Consider the following 18,064-nt stretch of genomic DNA (forward strand, 5'->3'; position numbering starts at 1 on the left):
CAGGGTTCTCTTCAGTGTTTCAGTTTCCTGGTTTAGGAACACAAAGCCTGAATCACAGAACCACAGAATTCCAGAGTTAGAATGGACTTCAGGGCCCATTCAGTCCAATCTCAGGCTGGAAAAGGACCCCCACTGCAACCATCCTAACAAGGGGTCACTGAGCCTTTGCTTGAAGACTTCTGAGGAAGAGAAGCCCACCGCCTCTGGAGGCCGCCGCCCTGTCCGCTCTGTGACAGCTGATTGGTAAGACATTCTTCTAGACACCAAGCCTACAGGGTCCTCTCTGCCTCTGTCCCCATTGCTGCTAATTCTGTCCTCAGGTCAGGTCTAACGACTTTTATGTCCCGGCCTTGCGAGTACTTGAATACAGTAGTGATTGAGTCTTCCAAAGTGCTCCTTTCTCCCAGGTGAGATGAAGGGGCTGGAAATTACTGCTGTTTTAATGATTTTAGGAAAGTTTCAGGTCTCGAGCTGCTTTCTCCCTTCCTGTGTGGTGATAATGGGGCACTCTGCATATCTTAGGACAGATCAGGTCTGATGCCCATCCCTGCCACCACTTTTGGGCCAGTTCAGGAATCCCTGAGGCTGAGGATACCACGCTGGTCAGCCTGGCTGTGGTCGGATGCCTCCTCCCTCCTGAGGACTGTGGGCACCAGCACATGAGGGGCCTTTGTATTTAAAAGTGAGAATCATTCGTGAAATGCGGTTTTGGAATGGCACTTTCTCATTTGCATGAAAAATGCTTCTCTCAACTGTTTGCTTGCCAAGTAGGGCAAGGATTGTTGAGTTAAGAGTTTTAAAAAATCACCCGTAGTAATGTTGCTGGAGGGCCCAGGAACGCCCAGGATGTCGTAGAAGTCTCTCTTGTAAATCCCATGTGCCCTCTGACCCTTGTACCCTTGTGGTCATGACTTCTATGGCCTTGGGTCTAGCCGTGAATCAAGCTCATGGTCACACACCTGAGCATGGGTTTGGCAAACTTGGAGAACCTAGAGAAAAAAAAGGCCAGACAAATGTCCAGAGGGGCTAAACACAGACATAGCCCACGTGGCTTCTAAGAATACACGTGGATCTAGGAATGATCGCCATATGTTGATGAGGAAAATAATCTGTCTGGAGATGGAGATGCTGAATGAGAGAGAAAGCTGCTGCTGGGTGGAGACCCAAAAGGGAGAAGAAAGGGAAGTGTGGGAGTGGGCTATGACATGGAGACGCTACCTGGACCTGCCCTTTTGGCTGGTACTGGGAGCCCTGTGGGCCGTAGGATGCCTTAGCAAGCCTAGGTCCTCTTCCCTTGTTGGAAGGGAATCTAGGGGGGCATTCTAGGTCAAGAAGACTCCAAGGTTTGGGGGAAGGTCCCAGAAGCACTGCCCAGAGTAGGGCCATAAGCAGAGAAGACCGGGGAGACCAGGCCCATCCTAGGGGAGAGGAGGTGCTTAACTTTGAGTAAAGACGTCCAGGCAGTACAAGCAGTTTGGGGAAGTCGGTTCACCAGAATGGCTACACGGAGGTCTCTTGGAAGGGAAACTGTCCACACCATTTGTGCTTGGATGAGCCGGTCCCCAGGAGAGCTTGGCTGTGTCCTGGAGGACAGCACTGTGCTGCACGGCTACATGCTCCTGCACAGGTGGAGGGAGACAGTACAGAGCATGACACCACATGCCTGTGGAGGCAATTTACTTTAAAAGTCATCTCCAGAAACTCTTGGGAGAGACAGGTGGAGAAAGGGCCTCGTGGGAGGTGGCACCGAGTAGTGGACGGCAGTCTGCCTAGCCAAGAGCCTGAGGGGGCTCCCATGACAGATGCATAGCACTGGAGGAGCTTCGGGGAGCAGCTGCGCTGACCCAGGCTTGGGTTAAGGTCATCTGACAATGTCAGCCCGAGTGCTTGCACGGGAGCCACCTTCCGGGGTTTCCAGGAGGAGATCACGGTGTAATTATTATGCGGTTCCCAAGACTGAACCTGGTCTGCGTGAGCCGAAGGTTTCGTGAACAGGCCAGACTTCCCCCTACTTGTCAGCTCTCTCTCTCTGTCTCTCTCTGCCACGGTTACGTGGTCACAGCTGCATCATTCTTTCAACAGCCTCAATTCCGTTAAAGTCCTTACTCCTACCTGCAAAGCAGAGACACCCGGACCTGGCCCAAGACAGAAGGGAGCAGCGGGCCTGGCCTCGATACCATCGATATCAGAGTTTACATTTACACACCACATTAAGGTTTGCGAAGCACTTGACATTCACGACCTCATCTGATCTTCAGACAACCCCGTGAAGCAGGTGCTATTATTATCACCCCCATTTTACAGAAACTGATGTCTGACTTATTTCTGTCTCTGCCACCCCTTTTGGGTCAATCCTGGAATCCTTGATCCTACGAAGGACACGCTGGTCAGAACGGGCCTTGCCCAAGGTCACAGAGCTGATAAATATCTAAGGGAGGATTTGAACTCCAGTCTTCCTATAACCCCCTTGATTTCTGGCTCATCTTTTACTGCAGAGATCTGTCAGCTATTTGGCTCTGGCTCCATGACTTTTCAAGCCCTTGCCAAATCCCGATGCCTGGTGACGGATCCCTTACCGGCTTGCTTTTGAGCTCACGGCAAGCCCTGCTGATAGCCTGACTCCCTCCTGCCAAGCCCTTCCCCATCGTCTCTGCCTGGCTGTGACTAGACACTGACTGGACAATTGAGAGCTGGCTACAGCCCTCCAGAATCCACCCAAAGTGAGGACCGTAATGGCACCCCCAGGGGAAACCTAAACCAGAGCCTGAGTCAGTGCTACTGGCTGGCCAGTCAACGATGAGCCAGCTGATCCCTTAGGCCACTTCCTGGGGCCAGAGAGGGTGACAGAAGAGGCCCCTCCCCGCTTCTCTTTTTCTTTGAGGCCTCTGTGGAGAAAAAGCAAGTGATCCTTTACCTCTGCAGGGCAGCTCATGCTCTGCTGACTGGACAGCTAGGCGGCATCCCATTAACACAACCCGCAGACCGAGAGAAGTTTAAGTTATAAGGGGAACATTTTTCTATGATCATGTGCTCTGATAGAGAAACCACACTTGCAGGTCCGGCATTGCCTGACAATGTCTGGGCTGGCCCTACACCATGGTCTGGCTTCCCTAGAGCCTGTGGCCTGATGGAACCACCCTGGCCCTGCCCCGCGCCGGAACAAATGGACTAAGGGGTCCTTGTGGGATTTCTCAGCCATTTAGGGGCATAACAGTTTAGTCAAAGAAAACAGGATCCGTGGGATCACAAACCCCGAGAACCTGACCCTCCCCCAGAGGCCTGGAATGAATCAGCCAAGCGTTTCCTTGCAAGTCAATTCTCACCTGCAGGGGAAAGGGTGGGGAGCAGATTTCCCAGTCTGGGCCCTTACTCAGCATTTTACATCTCGGGTGTAGGGTTTAGCAATACTTTAAACGTTAAGAATCCTAAAGATCCTTGCCACCTACCCCCACTCTGAAAATTAAATAAATAAACATCTCAAATTAAATTAGGCCAGACATTTTTCTTTACATAGTGAAGCCTCACTCCTTATTTCAAGAAGCCTGCTCAGGGGAAAAATCCGCATGGGGGTTGGGGTGTGGGGTGGGAGAAAGAAAGTGAAAACTGAGAGATACATTGAAATGTAGATGGAGCTGCATTTAAGCGACAGATCTTGGGCTATTTCTTGGAAGAGAAATATTTTGATGTTTCAAATGTTCTGACACTGTTTGTATGAACTCAGTAATGCAAACCAGGTGGTGAACGATTTTTAGAAAAAAAAAAAAACACACCAACTTCCCCGGTTCCATTGTATGTTTTGTGACGGTCCAAATGTGACATGAAATTTCAACCCCCATGGCTTGGAGTTGTGTGCCGGCTCTGTCCAGAACGGCCACACGCAATTAAGAGACATTTGGCACAACTTTCAGCCATCACTGTCACAGCATTTAAGAGAAATAACGGGGCCACTGACCTATGTCTCGCTTCTGATTATCGATGGAGACGAAGCATATGTAGGGGTTGTTGAGGATATACCGGGCGGCCCAGGGGACATCAATCTGCGTGCCAGCTTCATAAAAGAGGCCCAGAGCGAAACGGCAGGAATAGCGCACCGAGGTCAGTTGTTGCTTCTGACTTTCGCTAATTACTGTGGGGACAAAAAGGAAAAAAGAGCATTTTCGTTCAGTCCATCCAACTTAAAATACCTTATTTCCTCTGAGCAAAGATGAATCCAACAGACCTCAAGAACAGTCCCCAGGGTTTCCATCTACTCTGTCTCGTGATGAATGCAGAAAAGGAACATTAAGATGGAATTGCCTCCAGTTTCTTTTCTGCGTTTTTATGCAGAAATCTTCTAGACCATTAGATAGAACAGCAGACAAATGCACTAATTGTCAAAGTATGGCATTCGAGGCCCCAGAGGACAGCCCCCAGACTACCTTTCTAGCCTCAGGCATGTGGACAGTACAGGAGAGCTCTCTGTGGTGCATACACAGGACACCCAATTTCCTACTTCTGCATCCCAACTCCTGAAGACCCTTCCACTTATAGTACTCCCTCCCTCATCTCCGTCTACTCAGATCTGACCCAGCACTCAGGCTACTCCCTCCATGGAGCCTTCCAAGATCTTGTCTTTGGTAGCTTATCTACAACCTCTCTATATCTCTCTTGGACACCAATCACACGAGGAGAGGGTTGTTTCCTGGAAAACAGCATTAAACTTGGACTCAGCAGACTCACATTCAAGTTCTAACTCTGCCACAAACTACTTGGGTGACCTGGGGCAGGTCAGTGGCCCACCAGGGACCTCAGTTTCCTTATCTGTCAAATGAAGGGTTTGGACTAGATGACCTCGAAGGTCCCCTAAAGCTTCCTGGCCGCCAGGGCCTTCTCCCTCAAATATCTCTTCCTGTATAAGTATGTAAGATTGCATATGCCTTCGGGTTAAGGACGGTTCACTGCTGTCTTGTAACACAATGCCTAGCACACAGTAAGTGCTTAATAAGTGCTTGCTGATTGGTTGATGACTTAAGGATATCTAGGCCCTGCCACTTATTTTTTTTATGTAGCCTGGGGCAATGGTCTCTTCCCTTCTCTGGGCTTTGGTTTCTTTCATTTAACAATGGCAGGGTCAAAGATAGGAAAACTATGGCCTACCTCTTAAAAATGCTTTTTACATTTTTAAAATAGTTTTATTGCTTTTAAAAATATAAAAGCCATTCTTAGCTCCAGGGCTGAGTAAAGGGATGGTCTGGCCTGACCCACTGGACACTCTCCAAAGTCTCCCTCATTTCTGGATACAAGGGGTACACAAATAATGAAGTCTTCTCTCTCCCATTAGTCTGTAAGGTCTCTGAGGTCAAGAGTCCTGCCTTGTTCACCTGATTCTCTATTGTGCTGAGCACAGAGCCTTGTGTGTAGCAGGCACAAGGTCAATGGGAGATCACAATCCCTAGGGCCAGGCAATCCTTTTATTTTGCAAATGAGGGTTCTCGGTCACACAGGTGGTACGTGATAGAACAGGATCGGACCCCTGGTCATCTGACTGCATCTGACCAGTCTTATGAAGGCCTTTTGGTCCCAGCTGACTTCCGCACTGAGAAGCCAATCGACTTCTGAGTGTCATTAGAGGCACCAGCAGGTTCACCTTCTTCCAAATTGGAGATTTTGACTTTTGAAAGCAATAGTTAATAACTGAATAAAGTGGAGTCTCACATTTCGGGTACCTTTAGAACAAAAATGAATACATGATAACAAGACAGCCCTTGACCAACCAAAGATTTATATCCTCACCTAAAGTGTGCAGCAGGATTCCTGGAATTTGGAATAAGTTTTTCAGAGAAATGACGAGAGTAAGAAGGATCTTAGTGGTCACTGAGTCTGATCACGTCAAGGGCCTTAGATGACTCGTCCAAGGTCATGCAGTGAGGGGACAGATTGGGACCCGAGTCCTCTGACCTACATCCAGCATCTTTTTGGCTGTTCCATCCTTCCTCCTACTGGTGAGCAGGTCCCAAGCTGGATTCACTGACCAACATTGCAGCTGGCAAACACTTGTAAGACAAAGACATTTGAAAAGAGTGTTCTTGAAAAGATGAGTGATGCTAGCAGCATGACGGGGAGGATTACGGTTAGGGCTCCGGTTAAGGCTGGCCAGTTCTCCATCAGTGGTGGAGGGAGAGGTCAACAGCCATGGGAATGTGGGGAAAAGGGTAGTGCAATGAAGAGTACCAGATCTGGCATCTGAAGACCTGGGTTTGAGTCCTGGATCTGCTGAATGACTTTGGGCTCCGTAAAATGAGATTTGGAGAATATGATTTCTAAAAACAGTCAGTCAGTTAACAAGCATTTATAAAGAACTTACTATGTACCAGGCAAAGGGCTAAGTGCTGGGGATGCAAAGAGAGGCTAAAGACAGTCCCTGTTCTCAAAGAGGTCCCACTGAGAGGGGAGTGGAGGACGCCCTTGACAGTAACAGAGAAGTTGGGAAGAGGGGAGGGTTTGGGGGGAAGGATAACAAGTTCTGTTTTCAATATGTTATGTTTGAGATGCCTCTGGGACATCCATTTTAAGAAGTCCAACAGGTCACTGGTGATGAGGGATTGGAGGTGAGGAGAAAGGCTAGGGCTGGATCTAGAGATCAGAATCACTGGTCCCATCCAGCTCTGAATTAGGAATTGAGGGCTCAGCAGCCCTCATGCCAGAGACGATGGTCCTCCTGAGCACCCCATGCACCTCAAGGCTTTACGTTACGGGCAGGATGAAGGCCTTGCTCCTGAAGAAGCCCCAGGTAAAGCACATCTACCCCCAAGGTGTGGTGGTGTTAAGTTCTTCTCACATGAGGTTTCATGATTGATTAGTTCACCAGACTGCAGAAGGGGGACGCCAAGGGCACTGAAGACATAGAGAAGTCTTCTGGGGGAAACCAAGACCAGGCACGGTGGCGAAGCAAGAAGCAGAACCTCTAATAGGGTGGACAAGTGGAAACGGGATTCTAGCAGCTCACAACTGTGCAGAAGGCAAGGGCAAGTATGTGCTGGCAAATGTTTAACAACTGGCTCTCTGAAAAAGCCAAACAAACCTCAAAACAAAAACAAAAACCCACCAAACATGTACACACGACATACTTCTAAGTTTTCTCTGCAGCATTAACATTTTCTCTACCACTTCCCTAAGTCTAATCAATCAGCAAAATAATAAAACAAACCTTGATTTGTAGCATTTGCTGATTGATGAGGTGAAAATTTAATAATCAGCTCTTGAGAACCGGTTCAAGCTGGCTCCATCATGCCCCTGGCCAAAGGCATGTGTAAACCAGACGTTTCAATAACTCAACAAACATGGAAACAACCTCATGGCACATGACCTGGTTTAAACTCAATAGTCAGTCACCACTAGTTTTGTTCTAAAACCAGAACATTAATAGAATCCTGGCTTTAAAAAACCCAAACAAAATGCTGGCAAGGAATAAATCTGGTGTGTGTAGTGATGGATGTCAATGAGCCGGTCTAAACGGAATCTCCTCCAAGAAACTTTGTCAAGAAATATCTTGACAGCTTCCCTGAAATCCCCATTATGCTGCCAGTTATGAGAACACCCCCATGTACATCCCTGGCCTTTCAAAGCCTCTAGAGGAAATACGCTAATAGTGTAGTGGGAAGGAAGGCAGCGGTCACTGAATGGCCAGGGACTCTGGTTAGTCAAACCCAAGGCAGCCATTAGCAGTATAGAACAGAAAGTGAGGGCTTTTGTCCTTTGAAAAGTGAGAAAGCAAGAGTCCCTGGTGGCTGGGCATACAAGCTTTAGGAAGGAAATAATGCAGGTTTTCCAAAGAACAAAGTTGAACAACGTTTGCTGATGCTTCTAACCTAGAGCTCTGAAAAATGTCCGCCAAGGCAGTGTGGTCTCACAAGCAATCTGGGTGAAACACCCAGTGACCATTTTTTGGTTTTCTTTCTCGGAGGCCCTGATGCTTTTGGCTCTGTGCTTCCTTTGGAGTTTCCTGCTCTCTCTTTAGGTTTCTTAAGATTTTTACCTTGGTAACTATTAGTCAAAAAAAAAAAGTGTTCAGATCTGTGATTCCATTGGTGTGGGTGTGTGCTGGGCAGCTTACAGTCAGAGAGAGTTGCCTAGTAGACTACCCAGCCAGGGTCACTGGGCTACTAAGGTCAGGAGGCAGGGCTTATATGGGGGGGGATCTTCCCGCCTTGGGGTCCAGTTCTTTATCTACTGAGCCACGTTGCTTCCCTCCTGGGAAACAAAGAAGGATTTAAGATAACAAACAAAAATGATAAAGTTAGAAGTCTTAAGAACCCATTAGAGCAGATCACCCTGGTCTTCAGTGCAAAGACCAATGCACCTAGGCCTTGGCCTTTCTCAGTTTTCTCACATGCTCTGACCTATCCTTTTAGTTCTCCCCAGACCCAATACCATCTTGGCTGCATACCAGACCAGACATTCTGACCTCTACCAAGGACAGACTCGGGTGCACAGAGATACTATCTAGGATTATCCATCTTTTAGTACTGCCTCTGGAGGTAGGGCAATGTACTTCCACATCTGACCTCCAAAGACCTCCAATCAGCTCTAAGCTGTCTTTCATCATCAATGCTGCCACCTCACTGGTGATCTGCATAGATGAACAACTTCCCTTGTCTTCAGAAACCTGGACAAAGAAGAGAGTTTTCATGTAGCACCAAAGACTCCATCCAGGAGTTTCAGACTGTCTTGTACTACATTTGGATCTACCTTCTTCAGTTTTGCTGAAGTCTTCAGGGATTCCTTCCCTTGGAAATTCTATTTCAGTCCAAGCTAGTAGAGAAATATGGAAGCCACAGGTGACGCCGGAAGACCACGAGCAGCCTCTCCTCCTACTACAATGACTAGCGATTTAGGAGGAAATGAGCCCAAAGAAGAATGATGACAGACTGGGGTGAGGCCTGGTTTAGCCAGATCATCCCCAGAGGATTTTGAGATATTATTGGAAGGAGAGCAATGAGACAAGAAATGAAACAGGTGTGCTGGTAATTCTATTCACAAAGGTTATGACAGCAAAGCCACCACACTTAGACCTTGCAACCAGCACCCTGAAGGAAAGGATGATGACGCTTCAGAAGATGAAGGTGAGAAAGCAGTTGAAATGGATCCAATATGTATAGAAAAGAGCTTTGCTTTCATCAAGGCCTGGAGTCAGGAAGACTCATGAGTTCAAATCCTATCTCAGACACTTACTAGCTGTGTGACCCTGGACAAGTTACTTAACTCTCTCTGCCTCAGTTTCCTCATCTGTAAAGTGAGCTGGAAGAAGAAATGGCAAACCCCACAGAACCCCTCATTTCCTTGAAGTCCTGGCCCAAAGGCTGTTCTTGATTCTACTACTGAGAGGGCTTACCTTTTCAAACCGCATTGTATTTAATTACCTTTCATTTATTCTATAATTGTTCTGTAAATATTACCCTGTATAAACATCTGTCTATGTAGCTATGCACCTCTCTCTTTCTCTCTCTCTCTTTCTCTCCTATCTCTCTGCCTCCCTCTCTCTCTCTCTCTCTCTCTCTCTCTTTCTTGAGGGCAAGGAATGTTTCATTTTTTTTGTCTCCATATCCTCAGTGTCTAACATAGCACCTGGCACCAATAACTACTGACCAATACACCTACTTTCTTATCTATGTAAAATATTTTTGAGAATGGTCGACATATGTATTGAAGGCTTCCTTAATTAATATCCAAAATGGGAAGAGAAAGACTTGGCAGAGCCAGTCAGCAGCTCCATCCACGTGTCAAGTTGAGAGAGTGCAAAAGCCCTCCGGGAAAGGTTCCCTAACCTCCACAATTGTTAGTATTTTCTCCTTCCTGTAATTTGTGAATTCCAGTGTCTCCTCTATGATCAGATATCAAGTCTTCAGTTTGGCATTTCAAGCTTGTCATAGCCCAGGTGCTCCCTTCCTCTTTTCTAAACTTTCTCCGGCACCAACTTCAGCGTCCGTCCAACCTTGCTGGCAGACTTGCTCTTCACATACAACGCCATGTCTTTTTACTGGCTGTCTCAGGCCTGGGATTCTCTCTTTCCTCACTTCTTCCTCTTGGAATTACCATTTTCCTTTAAGACTCAACAATAGTGCCACTTCCGTAGGACACCTTGTAAAAATCGAATATTATTGTTATCTTTTATTTTTATATCACCTATACTTTTATATTTGCATTTATTTTTGAATCACCTACATTCCTATATTTCTCCCCTTCCCCTCCCAGACAACCATTCCTTATAACAAAGAATTAAAAAAAAAAGAAAGAGAAGAAAAAAAAACACATTCAGCAAAACCAATCAATACATTGAAAAAAAAACCCCTTTTGTTAAATGGGATGCTCCACGTACATGGCCACATGAGTCCTGCAAAGGAGCAAGGGCAGGTGTCTTTTCATATTTCTTCTTTAGGGCCAAGTGAGTTTTTAAAAAATTGCACACCATTCATTTTCAAGTGTTTTGTGGAGTCTCTTTCCTCCCCTCCCCACTTGCATTATTGTAGTTGTTGTGTTTCTCTTCTCCTGGCTTATGTCACTCTGCATCAGTTCACGCAGTCCTTCCAAATCTTCTCTGTATTCATCATATCTATCATTTCTTAGTAAGACTCCACTTCATTCATCTATCAGAACTCGTTTAGCCATTTCCCAGCCGACGGCCATCTATTCTATTTCTAGTTCTTTGCTACCATAAAATGTGCCACTGCAAATATTTTGGTGTGGATGGGGACTTTCCTTTTGCCAGCAACATCCTTGGGGGGCATCCCCGGTAGTGGAATCTCTAGGTCAAAGGGAACGGTAGCCACTTGGCTTGCATAATTTGCCGGTAACCTTCCTGGATCCTTCTAGCTCCTTATGCATTCCCTCCCCAAACTACTTTGTATCTACCATTTTGTATCTATTCTATATAAATCTACACTTATACGTGTTGTTTTTCTGCATTAAAATGTTAGCTTGTTGAGAGCAAGGGCTGTTTGATTTTTGCCATTTTGCCAACCCCCTGTGCTTAGGACAGTCATTGATTAATAAACACTTATTGGTTGGAAGAGAAAGAGCTTCTGTATTCTAGGGCACTTTCAGGCATCTGAAATTTCTACTGGGGTTTGTCCTCTTCCGCTGGAATTTACTCTGAGGGGCAGTCCAAGCCAGGCCATGGCCGGGTCCATCGGTGTGAGGAAGCCTTGAGAGGTCTACGCTAAAGTGGATAAAGGGAGAGTCAAAGAGAAGGAAAGCCAGAGACAAAAGGCTGTCAATACAAGAGAAAAGCTGGAAGATGAAAAGTTCTGAGGAAACTGGGCTAAATCAGCAAGAATAAACATGGCCCTTCAAAAAAATGAGAGGCGTGTAAGCCGTTCCTACAAGGGGAGAAAACCCCCAAAGAAACAAACGAATACCGGAACCTGGAGGGGAGCAGAGTATTCCACTCGCCAGCACTCAAATATGAGAAACGCTAGAACGTCAACGAGTACAATCCGCCAGAGAAGATTAAGGCCCCAGAGTAGCTCCCACCACACCCTCCTGCTTCATGGACGAGTACTTCTAGGAGGGAGAAGAGCTCAGTGGAAGACAGGGATCGCTGATGCAGGTAGCCTGTGCTCCTGCGGTCCTCGGTATCCCTATGACAGCACAACACCGTCCAGAGAAAGTCCTCCATGGCGTTGGGTGGACGCTGCCTCCCTCTTGTCCTGCTCCCAGTCTGCTACCCAACTTTTTCTCCTTAATTGTACTTGTTCATCTTTCCTGCGTTTCTCTTATTTGGGTTTTTGGAAGAAGAGTATTCTGTCACGGCTGAGCGTCGGCCCCTCGAAGGTGGATTTAAAGAAGAAATCACGGACTCAAAAACTGCCCAAGTTGGTAAAGTTCAGAAGGGCCGGGAGTTGTATTGGTGGGTCCAGGACTTATCCTGGTGGGATTACAAACCAGGCTTGGTTTACAAGCGTAGAGCCATTTATGCTTTTCCTACACCCCAAGTACGGAGCAGAAAGGCGCCACAGAGGCCATCTAGTTCAACCCCTTCATTTTACAGATGAAGAAACCTGGGAGAAAGCCCAGGGAGGCCAGAAACTGCCTCGCCCATGGCCGCACAAATGCTGAGCAAAAGGGGCAGGAGCTGAATCCAGGTCCTTTGCCATTAGAATCAGGGCTCCTCCCACTGAACCACACTGCCTCCCTTCACCGGCTCCTAAAAACAGCTCTAGGATACAGAAATCAATGCACAGACGTTTAAAGTCAACCATGAGTTCAGCTGGACAGTATGACTTCCTAGTTTCTATCAACATGAGACATTCAACAAATCTGAAGAAAGGTGGAAAGCTGAGATAGGAAAGGATTCCACGCTCCAGGTCCCACTGGCTCTGATCCTGGGGCTCAACTCTGCACCTTTTGGCATGAACGCGGAGTTGGGGTGTCAGCGACCCCTCCCTTTGCTTGCAATGCATGGGCTGTCTTTGGGAGGCTCCATGCAGGATGGAGGGAAATGCCTTGTTTAGACGCTACCTAAGTTTTTCCCAGACGGGCGTATGCCCTCATTCTTTCCATAGGTAGAGTGCTGAACTTATGCCGATAAAAACCCATAAATAAGATAATTGCTCCACACGGTCTAGGCCTATAGGAAACATGACCAAATGTGGTCACTTTGTTGAGTGAGCCCGCCCAGCTTTATTATGGCTAAGCCGTCCACAAGGAGCACCAGCATCAGTCACAAACACTCAGCCAACGTGCTCCTCGGCTCGTCACCGAAGCGTCTACTATGTGCTCAAGGCTTCGGTTATTCCGATGCAGTGACTAGGGCAATGAGGATTAGAATTCAAAACTTCTTCAGCCTGAGAAGGAGAGAAGGTGGCATTGGAGAGGACGTGGGACTCGGTGGGATAACATCGGAGAGTGAGACACCAGGGATGGGAAAAGCCAGCAGACCCAGGAAGGACCTGCTTGAACTTTGCAGCCCACCTCCTCCTCTCTGTTTACCTAACAACGGTGCCCCCAGCATTAGGAAAGGGCCAAACCACAGGCCTTGGGAAGGCAGTCAGAAAGGGGCCAGGGCCCTGGTCCACTGAGAGGCTGGCAAAGTACTGAGTTTCTGCACTGGCCTCCTCCACCCAGCGGGCCTCCTCCAGGGCAGCTCCTCCATTGTCCCATCCTACCCTCATCTCTTCTCCAGGCCCGTCGAGCATCATGTGGCAGGCACTGGAGACCCTTGACTCTCCTGGCTGCCCTGCTCTCACACTCTCCAGCTCATCAGTGTAATTCCGGCCTTTGATCTCCTTGGCACCGGTCACTCTTTGGCCCATGGGGCTCAACTATGGTTATTCTCTCGGCAGGCTACTCTTTATTTACGTGATATCTGATTCCATAGTTCTGACCTCAGTTTAATGTGCAATACTACATCAAGAAAGTCAAAGTAGGGTATGGGGGGGTCTAGATTGTGCCACACTGATAGGGTACAAGGCCTGATATGGGCCTTCATCACCTCAGGCCAGGACTATTGCGATAGCCTGCCTGGGGAGGGGTTGGGGGTGGGATGGGGGGAAGTCTGCTTGCCTCAGATCTCTGCCCCCTCCAGTCCATCCTCCACTCAGCTGTCCAACTGATCTTCCTGACCACGTCACCCACCCCCCACCCAATCAACTCCAGCGGCTTCCTCTTAGCTCAGGATCAAACATAGAATCCTCCGCTTGGTTCTAAAGCCCTGCACAGCTCAATCCCTTCCTTCAGTTCCAGTCTAGTGAAGTTCTGTTGTTCTCCACGTACTCCACGATCCGGCAACATAAGCTTCTTGGCTGTTCCTCACCCAAGACCCTCCGCCTCTAACTCGGTACGTTTTCTCTGGCCGTCCCCCATGCCTGGCATTCTCTTCCTTTTCTCTGCCTCCTGCTTCCTTCAAACCTCAGGTAACCTCCCACCTTCTTCAGAAGCTTCTCTTTTCCCTTTACTGCCAGAGCGCCAGAGCCTTTCCTCTGCTGATCGTCCCCAACTTAGCCCAAATGGAGCTTGTTTGCACAAAGTGGGCCAGTGTCAGCAAACTGTCTGCTCCGTTAGACTGCGAGCTCCGTGAGGACAGGGATTCGCTAAGGCCAAGTGCTTAGCGCAGCGCTCATTGATTAATCAGTCTTTCTTGACTTGTGCTCAGGATGTGGTCTGGCCAGGAGAGAGGGCGGCGGGATGGACTATGGTCCGGGCATGCTGGCCGGCTTGCTACGCCCGATGCCTGGCTTCCTTCTAGACTCAGCATGAATCCCACCGACTCTTGGTGGGGCTTGAAGTCAGTCCGGGAACTGAGTTCAAATCCAGATCTGCTGTTAATTAGCTTGGTGAGTCACAAAGAAGCCCCTCGAGGCTTCTGGATGCTTGTGTGTGAGATGAGAGGGTTCGATTCACTTACTTCTAAGGTCTTCTCCAACTCTAAATCCTGCCATTTTCCTGAGTACCCCCTGAGTATTCAACTCAGCAAACATTTCATCATTGCTCGCTACGTGCAAAGCACCGCGTCAGGTGCAGAGCTACAAAAACAATCACCACCTTGTTCTCGGCCTCCAAGAGCACCCATCCTCCTGAGAACACGGGATGGGCCCCGTCACACAGCAGAGAAGGACGGGGGGGGCAGCTTGGCTGTGGCGGTTAAAAGGCACTTGTGTATATTTCAGTTAATCTTTACACTTGGTGGAAAAACACACAAAATAGCGGATACCCGCCGGCAGCATAGGGAGTGACCCCAGAGGGGGCAGGCCTCCAAGCCAGGAGGGTACGGATTCAAGTCTCTGACGCGAACTATCGGGATGAGCCTGGGCAGGGCTCTCCAGCCCTCGGCATCGCAGGAGACTCTGTAAGGCGAAGGTGGCAGAGCCGGTGCCGAGCTCTGCGGGGAGAGGGGATGCTTTTACCTGGGAATTCCCTGCACCAGTCACTTCAAAAGTCCAGCGTCTTTCCCTAGGTGAAGAGAGCGGGTGTCACTGAGAAAAGGTTTACTTTTCTGTCCGTTGGTTTGTTATTGTTTTTACTAGATATTTGCTAAACCATCGTGACTTCTGTTCAAAGCACGAAGATATGAGGTCATATATGTCATCCCAACTGTGACTCTCTCTCTTTCTGTTGCTCTCTCTCTGTGTGTCTTTGTCTCTGTTGGTTTCTCTCTGGAGTGCCCGGCCTAAGGCCAGAGCCTTTGGACTTCTGGGTCTTATTCTTTGTTTCTGTGCCCTAGATAGGGTACCCTTAGAGAGTGCTCCATCACTGGTGTATGCTATCTCAACCTTTGATTCTGTGCTAACAAAACTTTAAAAAACAAAAGAAAATAATTAGAGAATGGAATATTCATATCTACACTAAATAAACACAAACCCATAAATTCATATCTAAGGTCTCCTAAGATGCCCACCATATTTTTGGCAGAGAAGGTAGATTGTTTTCTCTTTGGGAAAACAACGGCCACAGAACCACTCATTAACCACGCTGTTCCAGTATTCCTGATAAAGAATACTGTCCTAGGCTCTTCTGGTTAAAGGTGGGAGGATTATATAAAGTAGATAAAGCTAAACAAAACCCAAAGGAAACTTTTATCTTCATTTGAACTATTGTCTCCTAGGCTGCCATGGTCACGTAGCTGGGCTGGTCTTAAGACAGCAGACAATCTATGAGACAGACTCCAAGTCTTTCCATCTTGGGAAGTGCTCCATTGGCATCGTGCCCCAGTGGGGCAACAAGGCAGGATTCTGGTTCATCTTTTGAAAACCATTGTACGGCGTATGATTACAAGTCACAGAACCTCACAGTTTTGGAAGAGTGAAATTTGAAGATCACTCAAGGGTCAGTGGGGAGGTGTGTGGTGGCAGTGAGCTGCTATATGTTACAGACAAAACATTACATGAGGGAAGCAGCATCACTAATGATATTAGAAGTGTGAGATATGGCAGACCAGTCATGTGGCAAGATCCATGAACAGTAGGTAAGGCCTCTTGGTCTTCATGCTCTATCAAGAGGTTTGGAAGAAGGTCCCTGGCACAGACCTCCTATGGTGGATTTTCTGGAGAACATGGGCCAGAGTTGCATTTGATGGGCAGAAAGGAATGAATTGTGAGCTATGCAGCCCGCACTGATCAGATCCACTCAAGTATCCGAGGAGGACTTTCATACATGAAGCCTAATTATTTGTTCTAAAGTTGAAAGAGCACTACCCATGGAATCAGTTATTCCCTAGCTATTCCCAGCTGTGCCATGGGCACTTGACGTCTGCTGCACTCATCCATACGATGGTCGTGTAAGTGAGGGGCAAGGGATCGGCTAAGATGAAGCCCCTTTCTGTTCCAAGTCTGTGATCCTGCCACTCCCTATTCCCACATGATATTTTGAGCCAATATCATATTTGCACACATATATTTTTTCAGAATCCAGGGACACATGGGGTTGATATTAAAAATGAACAAGATTAGTCCAACTCAGACTTCCTGCTCTCTCCGATGAAACTGAAAAATCAACAAGAAGTCTAAGACAAGTTTGGGTGCTCCCTTCACTTTGTTTGCTGTAGTAGTCAAGCACACATCTGCATTCTTCCCTCTCTGGCTGTCGGTTTGTTGATCTGCCATTTTCATCGAGACCTTCATTCATTCCTTGGCACCCAAGCCAAAAGCCTTCAGAGGTTGCGTAAAAGAGAGAAGTTTTCAGTCTAGGACAGTGTGTACCTTTAAACTAAATGCTGGTGGGTTGAATCATGACAGGGAATTTCCATGTTTTTGTTGGTTTACGGCTGGAAATGAATTGTTATGGAAGCACAATGCCCCAAATCACAAAATATATGATTTCCCTCCATTTTAATAAAAATAGTAATTTTCAAATAACATTGTGAAGAAAAAAATCCTCTTAGGCCAATGGTTTTTTTTTACAGGGTACAACATAGACCAAGACTCATCCCAGAGATATTTTTTTAAATAAGAAAGCAATAAAACTGTGGTAGAAAAATGCTGACGGGATCTCACCGGTCCTACCTAGGACAAATGATAAACAGATTCTGGTGAATCCACTGTATCCAGGGAGGATCTTCCTGAAGAATGGTCTCTACAATCTAGCATTTTGGACGCAAACTCAGTAGTACTTCACTTATCCAGAGACCACTTAACAGCTGACCTCACCTATGTGAAAGCATAGGAGAGAACTTAGAAGTAAACAAAAGAGACTAAGCAGTAGGTCAGCTGTCATGAAGTCCATGCACTTTGCTATAATCTAACCAACCCGATCCAGTCCAATAAGCATTTATTTGATGCCTACTATGTGCAAGGTCTTATTCTAAATAAGCGGATATAAAGACAAAAGGAAAAATAGTACCTGCCCACAAGGAGCTTACATTTCTACTCATAGAAATGAGCCTCAGCTCCTCATTCAGCATCTACCAATTCTAACTTTAGGCACACTTCTACCAAACAAGATTTATCGGCAACTGAAAGCAATAAATTGAAATTGGTGGAGAAAGGATGAGGGTGAAGAATGCTAGCTGGGAATCCATCGGCAGCAGTGAAAAGCAACAGCTAATAGCAGGGAAAGAAACAGAAATAATAAGAGCCAGGATTTATATAGTACTTTAATTGTTTGCAAAGTGCTTTTTGAATATAATCTCATTTGACCTTCATAACAATCTTAAGAGTAGGTGCTATTATCAATTTTACAGATAAGGAAACTGAGGCAAAGAGGTGTTAAGTGACTTGCTCAGGGTCACACAGTAAGTGTCTGAGGTAGGATTAAAACTCAAGTCTTCCTGAATCCAGGTCTGGTGCTCTATGCACTATGGCGCCACCTAGCAGGTGAAACAATTCGGCTGTTGATAAGATCTGCAAAAGGACAAAATCTGATTTTTAAGTTTTCTAGAGAGATTTTGACTTGTTACAAAAAGCAAACAGGAGTTAAATGGAATGTCTAAAGTGATTAAATAAGAGAAAATTCATGGTACACCCGTGTGCATCCAAACTACAATCCTAATTACTCAAAGAGAGAGGGAGAGAGTGAATGTGTATGTAAGTGTGTCTGTGTGAGTGAGGGTGTGTGTGTGTGTGTGTGTGTGTGTGTGTGTGTGTGTGTGTGTGTG

General features: G+C 47.0%; 1 protein-coding gene across 3 annotated transcripts in view; it reads right to left on the reverse strand.

Annotated features, from left to right (window-relative positions):
* RNLS (renalase, FAD dependent amine oxidase) overlaps window positions 1-18,064 on the reverse strand; it is a 242,861-nt gene that overhangs the window by 53,038 nt on the left and 171,759 nt on the right. For all 3 annotated transcript variants that reach the window (XM_027840560.1, XM_027840559.1, XM_027840561.1), the window contains exon 5: window positions 3,953-4,126. In XM_027840560.1, the coding sequence (XP_027696361.1) occupies window positions 3,953-4,126 (174 nt within the window). The remainder of the gene's footprint in view (window positions 1-3,952; window positions 4,127-18,064) is intronic.

The sequence above is a fragment of the Vombatus ursinus genome, unplaced genomic scaffold, assembly GCF_900497805.2.
Source record: "Vombatus ursinus unplaced genomic scaffold, bare-nosed wombat genome assembly UNPS02014847.1, whole genome shotgun sequence".
Lineage (NCBI taxonomy): Eukaryota > Metazoa > Chordata > Mammalia > Diprotodontia > Vombatidae > Vombatus > Vombatus ursinus.